The sequence below is a fragment of the Clarias gariepinus genome, chromosome 27, assembly GCF_024256425.1.
Source record: "Clarias gariepinus isolate MV-2021 ecotype Netherlands chromosome 27, CGAR_prim_01v2, whole genome shotgun sequence".
In the NCBI taxonomy this organism is placed as follows: Eukaryota; Metazoa; Chordata; class Actinopteri; order Siluriformes; family Clariidae; genus Clarias; species Clarias gariepinus.
The window spans coordinates 2079817-2098127 of NC_071126.1; the positions used below are offsets into that span (position 1 = coordinate 2079817).

At 39.4% G+C, this 18311-nt stretch overlaps 1 protein-coding gene across 2 annotated transcripts; it reads right to left on the reverse strand.

The window, feature by feature from the left end:
- Window positions 1–5533: 5533 nt before the first annotated feature.
- LOC128514836 (cytochrome P450 2J2-like) lies at window positions 5534–15623 on the reverse strand. 2 transcript variants are annotated; one of them, XM_053488726.1, is made up of 9 exons: window positions 15311–15620; window positions 14878–15040; window positions 13906–14055; window positions 13552–13709; window positions 12464–12640; window positions 12215–12356; window positions 6931–7118; window positions 6712–6853; window positions 5534–6598 (listed from the first exon to the last, which is right to left on the reverse strand). In XM_053488726.1, the coding sequence occupies exons 1-9, from the start codon at window positions 15491–15493 to the stop codon at window positions 6423–6425; spliced, it is 1479 nt and encodes a 492-aa protein (XP_053344701.1). In that variant the 5' UTR covers window positions 15494–15620; the 3' UTR covers window positions 5534–6422. The 2 variants fall into 2 exon arrangements, 1 of the variants encoding a protein (XP_053344701.1); XR_008356569.1 differs by having other exon boundaries at window positions 6440–6598; window positions 6951–7118; window positions 15311–15623.
- Window positions 15624–18311: the final 2688 nt, after the last annotated feature.

Sequence of the window (18311 nt, forward strand, 5' to 3'; positions counted from 1 at the left end):
TTAATGGGTCACTCTTTTGTAAATCCCTGGTAAAAGAACATATGGTTGATGACCTGCATATGATAGAATATCAAAATGTTTAAACAAAAACATAGAAAATAGTCTGGAACAGAAGGGAAGAGAATGCATGAACTTATGTCCTGTCCACACAGTGCAAAAGCAGGTGTATTAATATTCATGGGAAAGAAAGGCCAGTCTGGACCAGTCGCACAGAAGAGCTCCTGTAGCACAATTTGCTTAACAAGTCACTTCTGGCTATGATAGGAAGGTATCTGAGCCCACAGTACATCACTTCCTGCTGTGTATTGAGCTGACCATGCTGACCCCAGTCCACAGCTGAAAGCAACAGAAACAATGATTTCAACATTTACTATTTTAGACAAAACAAGAAAATAAATTTTAAAAATGCAGTTGTAAGTTAGGGTCCACCGAGTTTGAAATGTAGTTCTTTTACTGTTATTTATGTACTAGATTGGTAACCAACCCTCATATAAGCTCCTGATATGATGACATCAATGAGAGAGCCTGCTGCACAAAGCTAAAGCAATATAGTCTACAGTAATTTCCAATTTTAACCTTGCCATTATTAACTGAAACAGCGTTGGGCCAAACTATCTTTGGCCCCACCAATAGTCCAACAGTGGGCCCACGGACAAAATGACGTATGCACTGCTGTTTGCCCAACTTTGGCCCGACGTCGGACAAAAGGTTACCATAATTTTGCTAACGTTGGGCCAACAAATCAGTGCTATCTGGGATTCGCTCACCTGCCTTCACATGCATATGAATTTTAGTAACATCCTTTTCTTAATCGATTATTAATATGATGTTGGCCCACCCTTTGCAGCTATAACAGCTTCAACTCCTTTGAAAAGGCTTTGCTACCAGATTTACGGGGTGTGTTTATGAGAATTTGTGACAATTCTATAGAAGCGCATTTGTGAGGTCAGACACTAATGTGGGACAAGAAGGCCTGGCTCGCAGTCTTCACTCTAATTCATCCCAAAGGTGTTGGTATAATGATATTTTATATTGTACAGTAATAGTGAATTTAAGTTTAAGTATTGCTCAGACTTGTCCAGACAAATCTGTTCAGACGTACGTTTGTCTTTAAGCAAATAGGAAAAGCTTTGCTTAAATTTGGTAATGCCTCTCCTGAAACTTTTTTTGCCAGAATTTTTCATTAATTGGATTGAACTGAACAAACTGGTTTAGCAATTTCTACATGTGCACACAGTTCGAGTACACCAGAGTTCATGGTTATATAATTAGTCTCTTGTGGTCTCCAAGTTAAACAGAGGCCCAAAATATCTATTTACATTCTGCTCCAGTGGAAGCAAATTCCAGTGCTGTTTTTTTTTCACGCTGAAAGTCACATTGCTTTTTACTTACAGTAGTTTGGAATAAAAATATTTTTTATTTATTCACCAAGATCCTTCTATTATTTCTATTTTCATGTAACATGGTTACGAGTTTTATGTACATGCTCTTTTATAAATTATAAGTTATTAAAAAATTAGATTACCAGAGGGTAAATATTGTGTAAATCACCCTTATGCTGCGAAAAGATTCTAAACCATAAAGGCATGGAGTTCACAAGACCTCTGAAGGTGTGCTGTGGTATCTGGCATTAAGGTCTAATAGCAGCAGATCATTTTAGTCCTGTAAGTTGTGAGATAAAGCCTCAATATGTTACAGTTTTTTCGCAGCACATTCCACAGAAACTTGATTAAACTGAGATCAGGTTTACGTGGAGTCAACACCTTGAACTCTCTGTCATGTTACATTACATTTAAATTGCATTTGGCAGACGCTCTTATCCAGAGCAACTTACATTTTTATCTCATTACACATCTGAGCAGTTGAGGGTTAAGAGCCGCGCTCAAGGGCCCAACAGTGGCAACTTGGTGGTTGTGGGGTTTGAACCTGGGATCTTCCAAACCGTAGTCCAATGCCTTAACCACTGAGCTACCCCTGGCCCATGTTCCTCAAACCATGTGTTCAGCTCCCCATAGAAAATAATAATAAAAAAAAACATCAGAAACCAGCTGTGGTAAATTCAGCATACAATTTAATAACATGTACTGTAGAAACACACTTGTGTAAATGTAAAAAAAAAGAAAAAAAAGAAGAGGTTATCAGCTTTTCTTTTAAAACTTTTTTTTTCTTTAATTTTGATTGAGGGTATTTGTTTATGCACAGATCTATTAAGATCCTGCCACAGCATCGCAACGTGATTCTGATCGGGATTTTGGATTTTTTCTTTGGAATTTTTTTTTTTTATGTTAATTTGATGGTGTGCTTGGCGTCCCATTTCATGATCTGATGTCAGGCCTATTTAAGCTGCTAGGCAGATATTCTTCTATTTAATTATGTAAGGGCCATATTTCATTTTTGTGATTTGTTGTTATGTTTATCTTATTTCAGTTTATTAGTTAAGCATTAAGCATTAAGTATCATACTTATAATTTGTATTGTGACATCATTTCATGAGTTGTTCTATGACATCATCCCACAGTTATGTAGTTTCATGTCTATCACACGTTAGTTGTTGTTGTTGTAGAGACACGGAAGGATACAGAAAGGTGTGGAGCACACAAGCTTTTGACCGTGAGACAGTAAGCTAAAAGGAATACAGTAAAATAAGTTGTTGTAACTGTAATCTATCGAAGCTACAGAACACAGCAAGCGACTTGTCGTGACTACAGTGGATTTATGCAAGAAACTGTAACAAATTAGAATTCTTTTTAAGAATTCCTATTATTTTAATAAAAATTCTTTTAGATTGTATTCTATTTAATTTTCTGTTATAAACAGGAGTTCATTGTAGTCTCAGTGACTCTAAGTTTCCCTCTGTTCTGTTGCTGCATGAACAAGATGTAATTATCACCCCATCTCCACCATGCTACACGCTATATATATTTACCAAAGAAGGTGCAGTACATGATGACCTAACATTTCCACCTTGGTTTCATCAGACCAAAAAAGTTGATCCAAAACTTTTGTGGTTTGTTCGGATGCAATTTTGCAAACCTAAGTCATGTTAAAAGCTGTTTTTGTCTTTTTCTGGTCAAATCCTCTGCAGCACATCCTTATTGGATCTGGACTCCATCATGGTTCATATGTGAAAATGTTGTCTCATGCACCCTGAACCACTCTTTCACAATTTGTACCAGATGAATCCTAGCATTGTCATCTTGGAACATGCCCATGCTGTCAGGGAAAAATCTGGTCATTTAGTGTATTTCGGTTGGCAGCTGACCTTGATTTTTGAGCACATAACATTGCTAAACCTAAACCTGAACAACAGAAGCAACCCCAGGCTTGTACCGTACAGGACTGCACTAAGCATGATGTGGTGCGTCGCTTTATCTGCCCCTCTTCTTACCCTCATGCGTCAATCAATCTGCGACAGGTTAAATCTGGACTCGTTGACTACATGACCGTTTCCAATGCTCCACAAACCATTCTTTTTGCTCTTTAGAAAAAAAAACAAAAAACAAACTGATTTACCACACTAACCACTAAGTGGTTTTCTTAAGTCTACACAGCTGTTTAGTAGCAATCCCTTGACTTCTCTTTCTCTTTTGGGAATCTCTTTTACTTTCCACTGTTCTATTTAAAAAAAATTTAACAATTTAATTTTTACCAAATGTTTAAGTGCTCTTCCATCATGGTCATTCAATTTTTTTGGCCACATTTCTTTCTTGAGATGATGGTTCACTACTATCCTTCCAGATTTAAATTATGTATTTTTTAGTGCCCCATCCAATTTTAGTATTTTCAACAATCTCCTTAGTTGTTTGCCTTGCAGATGCAGAAGAATCCTTTCTGAGAGAGAGTGACATCTTTGCCATGACCACAGAATACACACAGAATACCCTGAAAAAGTAAAAAAGTAGACTTTTGTGTATTACAAATATATTCGAATCTTCTATAGTACATTTCAAATATACTAACAAAAAAGTTGTTTCATCAGTTAATGTATAAAAGTATACTAACATCATGCTGTTACCAATTTTTGGAATTAAACTTTAAACATAATAAAAAAATAATTATATTATAGTACACCTTAAGTTAAGTTCAAAATAAGTTATAGGAAAATATACTTTAGGTGAAAGATCAGTGTAATTTTCAAAGCACACTAATTTAAACTGTTTAAATTTATTTTTGGCATATTTGTAAAAAATATGTTCGAAATAATAATTGTAACAATGTACAGAAATTATACATTAAAATACAAATTTTAATATACTGTAGTCTCAGTATATTTTCAGTCTCTCTCTATCTTTTGCATGTGCCCTTTCGAACTTTTTGCATGCTGAATCTCTCCCGCACGTTTTCTCTCTAACTTGTTTTTCGCGTGCTTGAACTCAGTCTCCCGTGTGCGCTCAATATCATGAAGTTATGTTTGCTCATACTGCAGCAGCGTTAGAACAATACCACCCAACAGAGTGTGTAACAGAGGTACTAGAATCTGTACTGGTACAACACACCAGGTTTGAACTAATACAGTATATTCCAATGATGATGCCTGTCTTTGTTTCGACAACAGTTTATATTTCTGTTTGTGAGACACCCTAAAGTTTTAAAGTTTTAAAGAAATATAAACTATAGAACCTTGTGCAAATTAAATCTGTTGAACTCATGAATAAAATCTGTCTCGTCATTAGTGATGCAATGTGTTTAAAAACATGTTATAATATAGAAATGCATTCAGCATTTGTAAATGGTCCTAAACTCGTTTAGTGTACTGGTAACATATTTACAATACAGTATTATAAAGCACTGTGTGTACTGTATGATATTATAATACATACAGTATAATATATAAATGAAGTATATTTTTATTCACCACAAAGTGTACTTTTTAGTATTAGGAGTTGGCCAGAAGTATAACAACATGCGACTGCTGCAATAAGAATATATTTACAGTATATTACTTGTGTATTTGTAACACAGTAAAAAATTATGTACTTATAATAAATTACAAATATACTTAAACTTACTGTCAGGTGTGTATGTTAGTACACACACAGCCATACAGTATACTGTACTTAAATTTACTAAGTGTACTTAAAGTTGTTTTACATCAGCACACAAAAGTATACTTAAATATTATTAATTATATAATAATTAATAATATACTTAAAATTGTGCTTTTGTACAATTTAATAAAACTAAAATGCATTTAGTACAAAATTAGTTGTAAAATAGCAAACTTAAAAGTCAAAAGTATTCCAGTCATTAGTCTAGCTGCAAGTACACAAAAGTAAGCGTTTGCATGCTAGGGTTTAATATACTTGCCATACTTTTTTTTTTTTACTTAGATAAGTCTTCTCACATGGTTGTCTAATTGTTGAAATAAAAAGCTACTCACTGCATCAATTAGGGTTAAATAACCTGTTGCCAGCTGAATCATATTAATCACTGCAATAATTATACAGTGGAAGGCTCCCTATTTTCTTAGTTAAATTCAGGTGGTGACTTTTTTTTGGACAGGTCAGTGTATAAAACAGATCATATAGTAGGATACAGGATGCTCTTTTATTATATATTCATAGTATCAAATACAGGACACAGTATTATAATTATATTAAAATAAGGATCAGAGAGGTCAATTTAAACCAAATAATTACATCATCACATTTATTTTAAATACAATGACTTCTAAGTCTGGTAAACTTCATGCTAATTTATGTGTCACAACAAAACGAAACAAAACAAACTACACTAGTCTTAAATATCAACGTACGGTTTTGACAAAATGTTGGACATTCAGACAAATTTGACACATTTTGTTATGTTTCACACTCCCCTTAAAACGGGTCTTGGAGTGTTCTGTTAATTAAAAAAACTTTAAATGTCCTTTTTTAAGACACTGGCAATTAAGTTCTGCTTTTTAGTCTTGTCAATTGAGCTTGAGATGCTTCTAAAACTTGACTGGAGTTAAGTTGTGCCTAATTAAATTAATTCAACATAACATAAAGGACACACCTGCCTATATAAGTATAATCTCACTGTAACTGGCTTCGGAAAATCCTGTCCTAAAGTCCAGACCTGAACCGTATGAGCATTTTTGAAGAGACCTGAAAATCGCTGTGCAAAAACACTGCCCATTCAACGTGGTTAAGCGGTAATGATTCTGCCAAGAGGAATGGAAGAAGCTTCAGGAGGAAGGTGTGTCAAGCTTGTAGCATCATTCACAAGCAGAATCGAGGCTGTTGGATATTTATGTAAATGGAATATTTCAGTCTTTATTTAAAAAAAAACAAATAAGTTAACAAAACACTCCACACACCCTGGTTGGCAGTGAAATACAGTAAGAAATAAGAACATAGCTGTTGGGACAGATAACTAGTGTCAAGATAAGGTTTATTACAACAGCAAGCTTAAAAATGTATGTAATTGCGTATGAGCTGTTAGCGTGGGGTCACACACATGCGGTATGGTCTGGGTGCATATGTGAAGCCCAGCTGGCCTTCCAAGCTTATCTTATCTTCAGGACATTGGGAAATAGTAAAGCATTGCAACAGAGACGTAAAGAAGAGAAAGAGCTCCATACGAGCCAGTTGCTCCCCCAGGCATGATCTCCTTCCTGCATAACATATAAATTAGATTTTGTATTTTAAGTATTACTGTTAATTTTTATTCCTTTTTTTGTATTATCCATTTGTTTGATATCTACAGCGCATTGTATTCTTCCATTACCTGCTGAAAAGGGAAGAAAAGCATCCTTCTTCATAAACTGGCCTTGATTATCCAGAAAGTGTTCTGGGTTAAACGTGTCTGGTGTTGCCCACTCATTCTTGTCATTAAGCACAGATGACAGGTTTGTTATCACCGTTGTGCCCTAATAGTGAGAAAAAAAATTATCATCTGTGTGTATTTCTGTATACTTATTATTTTATCTGATGAAAAATTTAAAACCTTTGGTATTGAGAATCCACCCAGCATAGTATCTTTAGACGCCATTTTGGGGAAGCCCAGAGGTATAATGTTGGCCATCCTTTGAATCTCATGAACAACAGCTTCAGTGTAGGGCATGTTGGTTTTGTCAGCCATGCTGGCCTGGCGTGACTGTCCAATCACTTTGTCTATTTCTGCTTGCACCTTTTCTATAAAAATAAGACAATAGTATGATTTTTCCAAAACTGTATGTAAGAATGCATGCACCGTAGTTTTTATCAGATGCTTTCTCTATGTCCTCTATAAGTACTGACTTACTGTATGATGTTAAACAAAAATTTAGAAAGATACTGAAAGTCTGTTTCAGTAATTTACTGTAACACAGAGACCACAATTTAACTAATTGAACATAGAGACCACAAATTCAAAGCACACTAAATACAAAGCCCGCATCTCTGATCTGAAGCTAGGACTGCTAAATAATAGATCTTTCACATCTAAAGCAATTTTTAATGAAACTATAACAGATCAGGAGTTTGATTTACTGTGTTTAATAGAAACCTGGGTTAAGCAGAATGAGTATGTAGCTTTAAGAAACTAGTCCTCCTGGATACAGCTAAATACACCAGCCTGGGTTAACTGGTAGAGGAGGAGGCGTCACGGTTATTTACAATGATAACCTGACTATTTTACAAAAACATGGACACAAATTTAATGCATCTGAAGTTCTCTGTAGTAACATTTCAAGTGTAATAACAAAAATAATTATAGATTTTATTTAATACCATAGAAAAATTAACTAGAAATAAGACCACTACAGAAATCTCAACATTAACATACTGTACAGTAGTAACGACTTCATGAACTTCTTCAATAACAAAATCATAAATATTAGGCAAAGATTCAGGCTTTGAAACCAGACGATTTAATTGATGCAGATGATAAACTAACTATATCAGATCAGAACCTAGAATACTTTACTCCCCTTAAAGAGAGTAAACTAATTTCACTCATTTCTTCTGCAAAATCATCATCCTGTGTATTAGATCCTTTACCGACACATTTTCTCAAGCAGATAGTACCAGCAATAATGGAACTCCTGTTTAAAATATTTAATTCTTTACTCAGAAGTGGCTATGTTCCAAAATCTTTTAAATTAGCAATTAAACTACTAATTAAGAAACCAGACCTCAACCCCTGTCAGCTGTCCAATTACAAACCTTCCCTTTATCTCTAATATTCTGGAAAACACAGTAGCACAGCAGCTATGTTCATACAGTAGTGATGAAGTGCTTTGAGCGGCTAGTCAGAGACTTCATCATCTCTTCACTACCATTTGCTCACTGCTCACCGCTTTCTCATTTCCCCGTGAGTAATCCAGCATTTAAGCACACGCTGTGCGTGGCTCTAACTGCTGGATTATTGTGTGTTTCATGCCTCGATTTTCTCGCGTTTGTTTTCTCTTCTGATTTCACGTTGCCAAGCTCGCTTCGTTTCTCGTTTTCGCTTTCAGTTTCTCGCGCCTCCTCTTTTGGTTTTTGGCTTCCAGCCACGACATGGATCCAGTGGATTTTGATCGCAAGAGATCTCTCTCAGCACTGGAGAGCCAGGGCGCTCTGCTCGGAGCACATCAACAGGAGCTGCTCACCACTAAGCAGTCGCTTGCTGATGTCACAACCCAGTTCCAAAGACGCCGACTCTCTCCAGCACCAGATGGAGCTTCCAGTGAGCAACGAGAGCCACACCTCCCAGCCCCTTCCACCTACGAAGGAGATCCAGAAACCTGTCGCTCCTTTCTCTCCCAGTGCTCACTGATCTTCGAGCTTTAATCCTCCACCTTCACCACTGAATGCTCCAAAGTGGCATACGTTATCCTACTCCTCACAGGACGAGCCCGGGAATGGAGCACCGCGCTCTGGGACGCTTATGACTCCTGCTGCTCCAATTATGAGAGCTTTGCCAAGGAAATGAAGAGGGTGTTCTACCGTTCATGTCATGGTAGAGAGGCTGGATGTAAGCTAATGAGACTCAGACAAGGCTCTCACGTGGCCAGAACAACGCCACCTGCTCCCCGTCTTCCTCGTCCATGAACAACACACCCACATGGTGCAGGCGCTAATCGACTTAGGATCAGACCGCAACCTCATCAACGCGGCCCTAGCCAAGACTCTGGGTATCCCCGTACTGGCCTTGGAGACTCACCTCAAGCCCGCTCCCATCTATTACCCACAGAATCCCTCTGGTCGGCCTTAGGCAACCACCATGAGCGGATCTTGCTGTTCATTATGGAGGGATCTTACGCTACGATTGTTCTGGGGCTGCCCTGGCTAATCTCACAGATAGATTGGAAGAGGAACTCGATTTCAGCCTGGAGCCCATCATGTTCCAAGCCGCCGCCACACCGTGCCCCAGCCCCGCCCCTGCATGGGCAACAACGGACATTACCACGGTCCCCTCAGAATACCATAACCTCAAGAAAGGCCTTCAGTAAATGTCGCGGCATCTCTTTGCCCCCATATGACTGCGCCATCGACCTGCTCCCAGCCACCACACCACACAAGGGCCGCCGGTACTTGCTGTCACTCAAAGAACGCGAGGCGATAAACCAATACATCACGGAGTCCCTCGCGGCAGAGATAATTAGCCCCTTCTCCTCACCAGCGGGGGCTGGATTCTTCTTTTTGGGCAAAAAAGATGGGTCTCTTCGCTCGTGCATAGATTACAGAGGCCTGAACGACATCACCGTTAAGAACTGCTACCTATCGTCGGTTACCTTGATGATATCTTGATCTTCTCTCTGGACCTGGAGGAACACCAACACCATGTTTGACAGGTGCTGCAAAGGCTACTGGAGAACAACCTCCAACACCATGACACCACGTTCCTCGGGTTCGTCATTGGCCCCAAAGGCATCAAGATGGAACCAACCAAGCTCCAAGCTGTTGCCAGCTGGCCCACTCCCACCTCACGACAGGAACTCCCAGGAGTCGCTTCATCCGGGGTTACAGCTCCATAGCCCCTTAACCCTTAACGACTCTCACCTCTACCAAGAACCACTTTCACTGGGACCTGGAGGCCGAGAGGGCCTTTACCGAACTCAAGCAACGATTCACGTCTGCCCCCATCCTAACCATCCCGGACCCATCATGTCAGTTTATCGTGGAGGTTGACGCCTCCAGCACCGGGGTAGGGGGCGTCCTGTCCCAGAGAGCCCCACACGATAACAACTTACACCCCTACTCCTTCTTCTCACACCGCATAACCGCTAGCTCTGGAAGTATGGAGACACTGGTTAGAGGGGACGGAGGTTCCCTTCCTGGTCTGGACCAATTATAAGAACCTCAAATACCTTCAGAGCGCCAAGATGGTCCCTGTTCTTCAGTAGGTTCAATATTACCCTCACCTACCGACCAGGATCCAAAAACGCCAAGCCAGACGCCCTTTCGAGACAATTTTCGTCCACTCATGACTTCCACGCCAACTCCTACCTTCGACACAATCCTGCCTCCTACCTCCTTGCTAGCTGCCGCAGAACTCGACATTGAGACCAAGGTCAAGCAAGCTCTTAACCACGAGCCTGGGCCCAGCAATGTTTCTCTTTTCTCCCTGCGTCCCCAGGTCCTGGAGAGGGCCCAAAGCACTAAACTCTCCTGTCACCCCAGTGTAACCCGCACCCTGGCACAAACCCAGAACGATTTTGGATGTCTTCAGCTTTGTGGCAGCATGTGACGTTTGTGCGAGATCCAAACACAGCAACACAGCCCCAGCAGGCCTTCTCAGGCCTCTGCCATGCCCATGGTCCCACATTGCCTTGGACTTCGTCACAGGGCTACCTGCTTCTAATGGCCACAATTGCATCATGACAGTGGTGGATTGATTTTCGAAGGCCACCCACTTTGTTCCTCTGCCAAGACTGCCATCTGCCAAGGAGACCGCCGAACTCATGATCAACCACCTCAGGGTTTCATCCTCAATCAAACTGAGAGGAAGAACCAGTCCCTCGAGGTCTCCCTGAGGTGCATGACCTCCCGGGACGCTACTTCATGGAGCAAGTTTTTGTCCTGGGTAGAGCACGCCCTCAACACCCAGGTTTCGTCATCGACTGGCCTGTCTCTTTTCCAGTGCTGCTTAGGGGTTCAGCCACCCCTGTTCTCATCTCAGGACGAAGAGGTCAACGTTCCGACCGCCCAAGCCTTCATCCGACGCTGAAAAAAGACATGGCTGCAAGCAAGAAAGACCTTATTGCGAGTCGGCAAAAAGTACAAAGACCAAGCAGACTGCAGGTGCTCTCAGGCCCCTAAGTACAGAGTGGGGCAGAGAGTCATGCTCTCCACCTAAAGATATCCACCTAAAGGCCGCCTCTCGTAAACACTCTCTCCGATACATTGTGCCCTTTACCGTCACGAAGATTGTCAATCCATGCGCTGTCAAGCTCCGACTCCCCTCTACAATGCGGCGAGTCAACCCCATGTTTTATGTATCCCATGTTGTACTTTATACAATATACCTGCACTTTACTCATGAATTCACCTCATACATTGTGACTGTAACCATAACTAACTGTTTTCTCTCATTTTCTTCTCTTTTCTTCTCTTCTCTCTCTCCCTCTCTCCCTGTCTGTCTGTCGAGCTACACATGTCATTTCTGAGCTGGCAGTGATCCAGACCCCCTCTGCCCTCTGGACCAGTCTGATTTGTCCTTATGTCCTGCTTCTGGTGAGAGATCTCGTCGATTGGTTGCCCCGTGTGGTCTGCTTGGGATGTGTGTGGTGACTGGGGCTGGGCCCACTTTACCATGAAGACTGTCCTGGCCTTGGCTGATGCTGACAGCTGTTCTCTGAGAACTTGTGATTACAGTCGCTCGATAGGACTGGAATTTCCTACAGTCTACCTGAGCCTCCAATAACGAACTGGGCTCCATATTAACTTAAATAATATTAATACATCAACTGTTATATTAAACTTCCAGCTGCCTAACACACAGTATGACTGCAGATAAATCCATGCTATACAGTACGTTAACACCTAAATGAGGATGGGTTCCCTGTTGAGTCTGGTTCCTTTCAAGGTTTCTTCCTATTGCCATCTCAGAGTTTTTCCTTGCCACTGTCACCCTCGGCTTGCTCATCAGGGACTATCTAATCATTTTGACCTATACTAATTAACATTTTATACAAACTTCCAAAATTTCTTTTGATTGTGCAAAACTGCTTTGCGCCAGTGGCAATTTTTAAATTGCTATACAAATAAAATTTTATTAAATTAAATTGAATGATGTTCATGAATTGATATATGCATGTTTTTACTTTGTATCTCAGGATACTTCATCATGAAGAGAAAACCCCAACGCAGTGTAGTGGCTCCACTTTCTGTTCCTGCTTCAAACAAGTCCAGCATTGCAATCAATAATGTCTCGACATTAAATCCAGCTTCAGGATCATTCTTCTTCTAAATAATTTAAAAGGAGAAGAAATTAACATTGTCCACAACTGGTGCTTTACCATTTTTTCACATCCACTAACAGGGTGGGTACATTGGTAACATCTTATACAAACCTTCTCCATTTCTAGAAGAAAACTGTCAATGTAATCCCGAGGATTTGAGGGATCCAAGTCCTCCTTGTGTTTTCTTATTTGTTCATTTAAGAAGTCCAATATTTTTGTGTAGTTGGCAAAAATCTTCTTATGGGGGCCAGGAAGGTATTCAAAGAGGCGAGGGAAAGCATTATACAGCTAACAGACACCAAAGAGGACACAAAAATAAGAGACTGTGAATCTATTTGTAAATAAACTGATCAGACATAACATTAAGGCACGGACTCTACAAGAACTTTAAAGGTGTGCTGTGGTACAAAGCACTAACTCTTTAGCAGCAGATCCTCTTTGTCTTGTAATTTGCAAGGTGAGGCCTTTATATGCTGCCTGGCCAAAAAAGTCACCATTTCAGAAGGATCAAATCATTAGGCTATATTAAGCAGGAAAACAACTAAGAAAATTTGAAATGGCTGGACCTGGGTTAAGAACACTTTAACGTATTATCAAAACCTGAAAGGATAGTGCTAAACCTTCATTGTAAACATCGCGGAAGTCGCATGGTAAAAACAATCAACACCAAAAACTATAGTTGTTTTTAATAGTGACAGTAGGGGTATTTCCATAAATAAACAATGGTGTGACTCATGGCTCAGTCAGTGGTCTGCTAATTGTCTTTTTATGGATCACATTTGGTGGGTAAAAACCATTGCATTCAAGGAACACTTTACAAGACCTGCTCTTTTAAAGATGCTCTGATGCAGTCATCTAGCCATCACAATTTGGCCCTTGTCAAAGCTTCTAAGAGCCTTATGCCTGTCCATTGGTTTTGCTTTGAGCACAGCAACTTTGAGAACAGAGTGTACACTTGTTGCCTAAGATACTGTATCCCAATGACAGGTGCCATTGCAACAACATAATAAATGTAATTTATGTCAGTGGTTTAAATGTTATATCCTAATCATATATTTCATATTGAAGCATCACACAATAAGTTGGCCACAAACAAGAATCTTATATAAAAAATTCATATATGAAAAATCCAAGAAATTATACAAATATGATTTAAAATTGCCTAATTTTATTTAGGAGCAGAATTTCTGCATACTGACCTGACATTGAACAGAACCTGCTAAAACGATAGCTTCAGCGTCCAAACGCAGGACATTCAGAAAATTCTCATCGTGGTATTCAAAGCGATGACCGAAAACTAGTGCAGAGATGATGTTTGAGACTGCATTGTTTAGAAAAAACTGAGGATCAAAAGGACCTAAATGGGTACCAAAATATTATTTGTAGATTATTATGTGGTTGTGTATGTCTATTTAAAATCTGTTCATAACATCGAATGGTATGTAACAAATGAGATGATTTATATTTTTATTTATTTTTATTTATTTTTATTTCTTTAGTATATGAGGGAACCTGAAACTGAAGAAGCTCTAATTTTCAGAGTGGATACCTACCCTGTTCTGCTTTAAAAGCATCACAGAGAAAAATGCCCTCTTGCTGGATACTGATCTCTAGGATCTTCTTTCCTTCACCAAAGTGCCGTAGGTGTGTGATGACAAACTTCCTCTGGTTTTTCCACAAATATCCATTACTGAGGCCTATACCTTCAGAGCATGGGACAGCAAGTCTCAGTATTCATATAGATTAGATTTAAAGTTGATGTAAAAAATAGATTACATGTAATGCATGCAGTGTTTCCCACAATATCACAAAGTGGACTACCACATACAATAAATACATATGACCTTTAACAGTATAATTTTCTATATTTCTATTAATTTCACATTACAGAATTCAACCAATTACCCTTCCCCTACATCTACCTACTCTTCATACAGTATGTGTAGAGTAGAAAGAAAAATGAAGAATTAAACTTTTTTTTGTGTATAATGATGGCCATAATGGATTTCCACTGATCTAATGTCCATTCCTTGTGTTTCGTGTCCATGTCTGCTGCTTGATGTTTGAGTAGCATTTATGTTCCTACCTCTAATCTGAGGTGCTCTAAATCAGAGGTTTCTGATTCTGGTCATTTTAATAAACTTTCATTTTCATCAGAGGCAGCTCTTGGTCGTTTCTGGGACGGCCTTCATGAGAGCGTTTGATCACGGTGTTTGATGGTTTTGGCAACTATACTACTTTTGAGTACATTCAAATGATGGACTGTCTTACTGTACCTCTCTTTACTTGACTGGGTGATTCTTGCTATAATATGTAGTTGCAGCCATAGGGAGTTTCGGGCTGATTATTTGGAACCGATTAGGCCGACCAATTTTTTCCGCACCCCCCCATATACAGTAGATAGATAGATAGATAGATAGATAGATAGATAGATAGTATAAATATTGTAAAAACTTGAATATTCCTAAGACGGATATATGGAGAGAAAGAGAGAGAAAGAGAGAGAGAACTATTATTTTACTTGCCAAGTCCCTTAAAGACTTTGTGAAAGAGAGGGACAAACGGTCGGTCTGTAAAACTGTCCATTTGGGTAACGAGAGCCTCCTTCACCATTTTATATCCAGAGATGAACACAGTTTTCTCACTGCCCCAACGCAGGCAGAAAACATTTCCATACTTCTCTGCAAGCTTAGTTTAAATAAACACAGATAATAGAGAAAAGAGAAGTGGTTCAGTAAATATATAAAATAATAAAATGATTTTAACTGCAACACCTCAAAACATTTTCATTTATTTGACCCGAAAAGATTTTAAGGATTTTTTATTATTTGTGGCTGCAGTTAATAAAAAGCATTATAAAATGTATTTATTTTCCTTAAGATTTAAAATGACTTAAAACTAACAAAATACAAACAAATAAAAACTAAACAAAATCTTAAAGCAATCCTTTTTACCTACCTTGTCAATTGTTCTAAAGTCAAGCCCAGTGAAAATGTTCCCCACAAAAGGTAGGGGCCATGGTCCCGGTGGAAAATTGGATGGATATTTATTCTTAAAGATGTCGAGAAGTAGTAGAAAAAGGAAAAACCCTATAAGCAAACTCTTAAAATCAAGGTATTCCACTAAGTAGTGTGAGAACATTGCTGTTGTTTGTGAGAATTCTGGTGGTGTGTCTGCTCCTGTGTGTTAAGCTTTCTTTACTTTGTCTGGAGTTTTTTCTTTTGGGAGTGGGGTGGTGGGTGCTCTTGGCTGGACTAGAACAGAGTGAGGCTATTATGCATGCTGCTCTGAATTCCTGGAAACGCGTAACATAACCCCCCTTTTACTGCTAAATGTTTTACTTGGTAATTTCACACACACACACACACACACACACACACACACACACACACACACACACACACACACAAACACACACATTGCAAACTGTTATCTGTTATTCCATGTTAAAATTATTGCATCACATTCCTGTAACAGCTGCACATTCATGCTGCACATCTGGTCTGGCACAATAATTCAACATCATGTACATGGAACCATGTTTGAGATGACTTGCTCTACGTTACACGGTGACCTAGATTTGTCACAAAATAGGAGCTGACACAATTATTATTGCAGTATCAATGTTATGATATAGAAAACATAAACTAGAAACAGGCACAAGTGCAGCTAATGTGCAAACAACAATATAAGTACTTGGCTCCTTCTCACAAAACAGCCAGATCAACTCAGTACATCCAAGTCCTAACTCCATAACAGTTTCTCTTGGTGTGCTTTTTAGCACACAGAGAGATTCAGGTAGTGCCACAGTATCTCAATTGTGTGCCTCACATTTCGTTTTGTTGTGATATTCAATGGTTAATTAGGGGTGCAGGGGCGCCGCCCCCTTAAAGTTATGCAGAGAAGAATGCTACTTTAACTTATAATTATTTAACTTTTTTCTTGATCAACCCTGGCTTATCCGGTACAACCCACAGATTGACTGGAGTAACAGCATTCTCAGATGGAGCCCCCTCTATATCGATATCCTCCCCATTCTTTTGTCTGACGTCAGCCCTCTATCCTAAACCAGCCACAAGTACGCCTGAGAAATTCCAACACATCATGCAGTTTTTGAATGAAGAGTTATATTATTAGGGGAAAAACTAAATCCAAAACTACATAGCCCTGTGTGAAAAAGTGTTTGCCCCCCCTGTTAAAACATAACTTAACTCTGGTTTATCACACATGAGTTAAATTTTTCTAGCCACACCCAGTCCTGATTACTGCCACACCTGTGGCAATCAAGAAATCATTTAAATAGGACCTGCCTGACAAAGTGAAGTAGACCAAAAGGTCCTCAAAAGCTAGACATCATGCTGAAATCCAAAGTAATTAAACAAATGAGAAAGAAAATAATTGGGATCTATCAGTCTGGAAAAGGGTATATAGACATTTCTAAAGCTTTGGGACTTCAGCGAACCACAGTGAGAGCCATTATCTATAAATGGCAAAAACATGGAATAGTGGAGAACCTTCCCAAGAGTGGCTGGCTGGCCAAAATTACCCCAGAGCGCAGCGACAACTCATTCAAGAGGCCACAAAAGACCCCACAACAACATCCAAAGAACTTCAGGTCTTACTTGCCTCAGTAAAGGTAAGTGTTCATGACTCCACCATAAGAAAGAGACTGGGCAAAAATGGTTTGCATGGCAGAGTTCCAAGACAAAAACAACTGCTAAGCAAAAAGAACATAAAGGCTTAGACTAACAGTAAAATATGGTGGTGGTAGTGTGATGGTCTGGGGCTGTTTTGCTGCTTCAGGACCTGGAAGACTTGCTGTGATAAACGGAACCATGAATTCTGCTGTGTAAATAAATATCCTGAAGGAGCATGTCCGGCCATCTGTTTGTGACCTCAAGCTGAAACAAACTTGGGTTCTGCAGCATGACAATGAACCAAAGCAAACCAGCAAGTCCACTTCTGAATGGCTGAAGAAAAACAAAATGAAGACTTTGGAGTGGCCTAGTCAAAGTCCTGACCTGAATCCAATTGAGATGCTGTGGCATGACCTTAAAAAGGCGGTTTATGCTCGAAAACCCTCTAATGTGGGTGAATTACAACAATTTTGCAAAGATGAGTGGGCTGAAATTCCTCCACAGCGTTTTAACAGACTCATTGCAAGTTATCGAAAAACACTTGATTGCAGTTGCTGCTGTTAAAGGTGGCCCAACCAGTTATAAGGTTTAGGGGGCAAACACTGTTTCGGACAAGCCTATGTAGTTTTGGATTTTGTTTTTATGAATGCAAATCTTTATTTAAAAACTGGATGATGTTGTGAGGGTTCACCACTAGAGGGCACTGTTTTGGTTTGTAGGTTTTGTTGTTAGACTCAGTTTCCCAGAAGGCACCTCGGTCAGGTGATGCGGGAGCTCACCCGAACGAGCCAGCTCATTAGTTGTGTTATAAATAGCTGGTTGTTCTGGGAAACTGGGTCGAGCATTAATGTGAGTTCTGTTAAGTGGGCCTTTGTTTTGTCTGGTTATGTTCTGTTTTAGTTTGTTTAATTATAGTTGGCCTTTTGGTTTCTGGAGCTTTAAGTTAAGTTTATATTTGTCTTAATTTAGTATGTCTCTTTGTCTCTGTGTCTCCTAGCAGGATTAGCATCTAGAAGAATTAGGTTTTTTTTAAAAAAAAAATAGGGACTTAAACTGTAATAATACTAGTACTACCACTAATAACACCCTAGGAAGCCAACGACTGACAGGACAAGAGAAAAACGAGACATGAATCAAAATAAAACAGATGACAACATGAACAAGCCCTTAATGATACAAAAGTTCTGTAGCAGTGTCTGAGAGCCAAAGCATATAGCACTCAGAGTGAGTTAAGAAATATTTGTACCACAAAAGCACAACTGATTGGTGGAATTGATCTGGATGGATCTTTTGACACTAAAATGTCTGCTCCTGCATCCGTG